The 5,732-nt window shown below is 36.7% G+C and overlaps 1 protein-coding gene across 1 annotated transcript in view; it reads left to right on the top strand.

Moving 5' to 3' along the window:
- Positions 1-5,732, top strand: part of NR5A2 (nuclear receptor subfamily 5 group A member 2) — an 83,288-nt gene that overhangs the window by 3,511 nt on the left and 74,045 nt on the right. Inside the window, exons 2-4 of the mRNA XM_026854143.1 lie at positions 696-814; positions 2,091-2,232; positions 4,943-5,589. Coding sequence (XP_026709944.1) covers positions 696-814; positions 2,091-2,232; positions 4,943-5,589 — 908 coding nt within the window. The remainder of the gene's footprint in view (positions 1-695; positions 815-2,090; positions 2,233-4,942; positions 5,590-5,732) is intronic.

Raw genomic sequence — 5,732 nt, 5'->3', positions numbered from 1 at the left:
CCCGCGGCGAGCCGCGCCGACGGGGCCCGAAAAGCGTCTCCCCCGTCGCCGCTGGCTGCGAAGCCCCGGGGCTCGGGGCATGCGGCGCTCACCCCGGCGGCTGGGGCAGGGCGGGGGAGAGCGCCAGCTTGGAGCCGGGGCCGTCACCCCCAGACAGCGAGTTTGGGGGGCGCAGAGAACCTTCTTTTAAGCAGGTTCTACAAGTGAGTAACTTGCATTTAACGTGGCGCAGACGTGCTGTGTCTGTAAGATACAAGTTTAGGCTGAGTAAACTGTTGTAGGCTGATGTTGAAAGAAAACTTTAACTCAGTTCTTTTCCCTTGAATACAGAAGTTATACAGTCTTTTCATTGTGATTTTTTAACGCTTGCCCCTGATAGTTTTCGGATTTAAAAGAACTGATTTAGTTTGTGATTCCATAAACGAGGGACTAGGTTAAGGGCACTCTGTAAATATAAATATTTGGAACACAAAACTGAGGAGCTGAGGGAGTTTGCTCCACTTGCTAAGCATCATGTAGATTTGCTGTTGATGAAAAGTTGCATGTCTCAATGCAAGCTGTGTTTTTGAAAATAAAACTTTTTTCCCCCCAACTTGCAATGGTATGTGTGAGCTCTCTCTAGATAAGAACAGTTGCAGAAAATTTGGGTTCTTAATGACAATTCTAATTGAATGTGCTATTTCTCCTTTCCCCAGTGTCTCAGTTTAAAATGGTGAATTACTCTTACGATGAAGACCTTGAGGAACTGTGTCCAGTCTGTGGCGATAAAGTGTCTGGGTACCATTATGGACTTCTCACTTGTGAAAGCTGCAAGGTTCTGTACTAATTACTTCATACAAACACAAGTACAGCAAAAAAGTTTCAGATATAAGAAAAAAAAATATAAAGAAAACAAAAGTGAAATAATTTGGCTTATTTCTGATAATGCTTCTTATTACATTCACCAAAAGCTTTAGGATTTAGAATGAGAGATCTTGTCTGCACAAATGGAAACAACTCGGACTGTTTTGCATTGTAGTTTTATCGTTACTTTTAAGTATTTTGCTGTTGTGAAGTGATGTATTTCTAGAACAACTTTCATTCCTAAGTGTCCTAAATAATGATTTTAGTTGTTTTATGTACATTCAGAGTATTTCTGTTCCTGGAGGATAAAGTAGGAAAAGTATCCTCCATAAAGATCAGCTTTGTAAAATCTAATGCAGCCTTAAGATTTTTTTCATCCTTCATTATTACAACGTACATTTCAGTGTCTATGACAACCATGCACTTTTTGCATACAAACTAACTGCCAGAGCTCACTCGACACACAAAGTCGAGTAACTAATGTATGATTTTAAATGATTCATTAATTTTGAGAATAAAAATATTTGTAAATGCAACTTATCATGTTGGAAGATAAATGTATCTGCATGGTTCTATTATACTAAAAGGGTTTAAATACTTAGAAATTTATGACATGTCAAATTTGTCATGAAAACATTTTTTAAAGTTCTTTACAGTTACTTAAGTAATGAACTGTAAAGGAAACTCCTTTGCCAGAACAATGCAATTTAAAATATTTAGTTGCATGGAAAAATTAATTTAGCACATTATATTTTAATTTTAAAATAATCAATGAACAAATAATCAATGAACAACAAGCTCTTATTATGCCTCTAGCAAGCACCCCAGGGATGTACAGTAGTCAGAGGTACTCTGTATTTCTGTTGTCTTTGCAACAGTGTCCCTGTTTATTTCATGTAAAGCTACTGTAAAAGGAAGACTTTAATAATTTTGCAATGATTAAAGAACACAAAAGGAACTGGTCAGCCTCACTATTTCTGCTACCGCTGTTAGGGGCACAGGACACTACGGCCAGTCGTACCAAGCTTTGACATAAGTCTATAAAACATAGCACTAACACAAGAAAACCTCCTCTGGAGTCTGGTGGTTTTCTCCTGGGTACATCTCACTATAATTTTAAATAAACTGTGCAACTTCATAAGTGCTTGAGTGGTGTCTGAAAAATGTGTTACAATGTTTTCCATAAAATAAAATGCTGAAACACACTATTCAAGCAAAACAGGCTAACTTTTGTATCTATCATACAGGGATTCTTTAAGCGAACAGTCCAGAATAACAAAAGGTACACATGTATAGAAAACCAGAATTGCCAGATTGACAAAACACAGAGAAAACGATGCCCTTACTGTCGATTTCAAAAGTGTCTAAGTGTTGGAATGAAATTGGAAGGTAAGAGCTACAGTCTTGCTGATATTGTCAACTCTACTATGGATTAATTTTGAAATTAATAGGATTACATATGCTATTACATGCCATTTTATTAAAAAAGCTATTTATTGTGGTTTTGAAATTATAGTAAAAGGTGACTTTATATGCTCAATGAAATCATTGCTTTATGAAAAAAATCGAATGAGTAAATATTAAATCACTAACAACTAGTCAAATCCATAATCCATTTTTTCATATATATATATAATATGATATTTCAGTATTTTAGAGTTTGTGAATGAATGCATCCAGATAGAGTAGTTTTACAGCTTTTTAAAAATACTTATTTTAAATTAAACATAAAATATGTAAGAAGTGTCCAGAATAGAAGAAAATTAGTCCTTGCTATGGAGAGTGATTTGATTTTCGTTATGTTTTATCTGAAGTTGGGGTTTTTTATATATAGTCTTCTGACAATAAAGCAGAAAACAGAGAAAGAGATAAAATAAGGGTTTTTCCTTACACCGACTTGCCTTTGAGATTAAGGAACCAAATAATCTCTAAAGTTGTGTCCTATATTTTTGTGATGCTACACCTGAGATACTGTTACAAATGAAAGAGAATAAGGCATTTTGAAGCATACTTTGACTTCATTTCAATTTCTCATGTACGGAGAACAATGAAAATCTTACAATACCCATTGAGATAGCTGAATGCAAAATTATCAGACTTGAATTTGAGAATTTTACACAGTTCATTCTAACTTTGATATACAAAATAGTAAAATTCAGATTTCATAGCAAATGACAATTCTGCTTGACCAAAGACAAGCTCCTAAATTCCTTATTCTTACAGTTGGACTGGAATGGCATTTACCCTAGACACTTAACCATCAGGCCAAGGAGGAAAAAAAAAAATATTAAGGCAACTGTAAAGAATAAGACCCAATCACCCGAGTCTGGCAAAGGAAAGCTGTTGATACAACTGAAGATGAACAGAAAAATCAGCCCTCTGCTGTTTGATGAATTCAATACTATTCTACTTGCCCACAAGACTGAGCTAGTACTGACACACTGCACTAAACATCCTGAATCACTGCATGTTTTTCTAAATTCAAATAGGACAATAACAGGACATTTGGAATCCTTTTCATTGTTGATATTAAGAATAAGGATAAAATACATTTAGCTGCTCCTACATTTAACTCCTTTCAATTGCTGGCAATGATACAGGACCAGATTTTGTTTTCTGTGATTACATGCAGTTCACCTTAATTTCTGTAGGAGTTATACAAAAGCACTTGCTAATCCAGTTTGGCTCACAGTTTTTAGTTGTAGAGTACCTGGAAGGATACTATGTATGCATAATTAATTACATTTACCAGCATGGTGATAGAATTATCTTAATTTCCTGCATTATGCTGAAAATCAACATGTAACAGCAATATTAGTAGCAGTTTTTCTACTACAAATTTAAGCAAAATGCCCATATTTTTATGTATACTCTAGAAAATGTACTTTAGTTTCCTTATCCACACATCCATACAATTTCTTTTCCTTTGTTTAGAAAATTGGAAGAACATATGCTTCCATAATAGTAAATACTTGTGACATTTATATGTGTATTTCCCTGATAGTGATATATATAGCCTTAAAGTCTAGTTCATAAATTACCATGGACAAAAAAAATCATTAAACGTTAAAATCCTTATGATAATGTACAGTATTATGCGTAGCTAGCATTCATAATAAATTTTTAATGTCGTACTAATCCCTAAGATAAAAAGCTCAAGAACTTAACCTCCAGCAATCTCAGCAGTCTCAACATGTCACCAGGCTGTCAAAGGTTCCTCTTTCAATCTGATTGCCGTTGGGCAAGGTGGGCTTGGTGAGAGCTCCTTGCTAGTCCATTACATATATACCATGGTGACAGACACTTCTGTGACAGAGACCACCAGTATGACTCCCAAGGCAGCTGTTGAGGTGGATTTGTTTTAATTATTTCTAATTCCAGAGATATTACAAGCCAGAACAGTGTCAATAGTTTCTGTTTCACTTCCACCTTCTGTGTGGAAGACAGCAAGCTGACAGCTTTCTCTCTGTACATTCCAACTGCAGCTAAACATTTCTGTAGAGCTCTTCAGCTAACTAGAAATCTCTGAAAGTTTTACAGAATCCTCAAAAGGAAATATTTCCTTCTTGCCAAGAAAAACTTATTCCCTTTTGTGACTACTGAACATTGCGCAATTTATGTTTCAGATGTTTTGCTGCAGTGGAAGGCAGTAATGGAATGATTATAATGAGACAGTGTGGCCCGCTGCATACATCTCAGACAAATTCTGGACATCAGCCTTTGTTTCTTTATGACATAGTAGCTTGACATAAAACCAAATATACATTGAGATCTTCACATGATCCCATAGCAGGTGTGAAATTCCTGTAGCCAACCATTGTGTTTGTCCCCACGTCCTAATCAATGTAAAGAGAAGTCCTTCTATATTAGTAATATATGCATGTGATACTTAAATTACCAGAAAAAAACTGACATTTGTTAAGTCAAAATAAATCTTCTTTAGGAATAAAAGTGCAACTTTGAATTTAAAAAAAACCCAAAAAACAACAACACAGAAGAGTTACATTTTTATATTTCTGCTCTGTCCTTATGTATGTTTCATTAAAGAATGTTGATTCCAAGTTTTAATTATGATTTACTTCGTCCTCTCCCCTCACAGCTGTGCGAGCTGACCGAATGCGTGGTGGTCGGAACAAGTTTGGACCAATGTACAAGAGAGACAGGGCACTGAAGCAGCAGAAGAAAGCTCTTATCCGAGCAAATGGACTTAAACTGGAAGCCATGACTCAGGTGATTCAAGCAATGCCGACTGACCTGACAATATCCTCTGCAATCCAGAACATCCATTCTGCCTCCAAAGGCCTACCTCTGAACCATACTGCCTTGCCTCCTACAGACTATGACAGAAGTCCCTTTGTAACCTCTCCAATTAGTATGACAATGCCACCCCATGGCAGTTTGCAAGGTTACCAAACCTATGGCCATTTTCCAAGCCGTGCTATCAAGTCTGAGTACCCCGACCCTTACACTAGTTCACCAGAGTCAATAATGGGCTACTCATACATGGATAGTTATCAAACAAGCTCACCAGCAAGTATTCCCCATCTGATACTGGAACTCCTGAAATGTGAGCCAGACGAGCCGCAAGTCCAAGCTAAGATCATGGCATATCTGCAGCAAGAGCAAGCCAACAGAAGCAAACATGAGAAGCTCAACACATTTGGGCTTATGTGTAAAATGGCAGACCAAACCCTCTTCTCCATTGTTGAATGGGCTAGGAGTAGCATCTTTTTTAGAGAACTTAAGGTAGGTAACTATATTTCATTGTATTATCAATCAATCAAGAAAAAAAAAATACCATTTGTTACAATGTTGTACTCCAAGCATGAAACTATGTGGAGTCTTTTGGTTTTGTTGTTTGGGGTTTTTTGGGGGGTGGGGTGGGGGGG

This window comes from Athene cunicularia (genome assembly GCF_003259725.1).
Source record: "Athene cunicularia isolate RWA chromosome 8 unlocalized genomic scaffold, athCun1 chr8_part1, whole genome shotgun sequence".
NCBI classification, from domain to species: Eukaryota; Metazoa; Chordata; class Aves; order Strigiformes; family Strigidae; genus Athene; species Athene cunicularia.
Note: the sequence above shows the minus strand (reverse complement) of the source record. Positions and strands in the feature narration are given on the sequence as shown.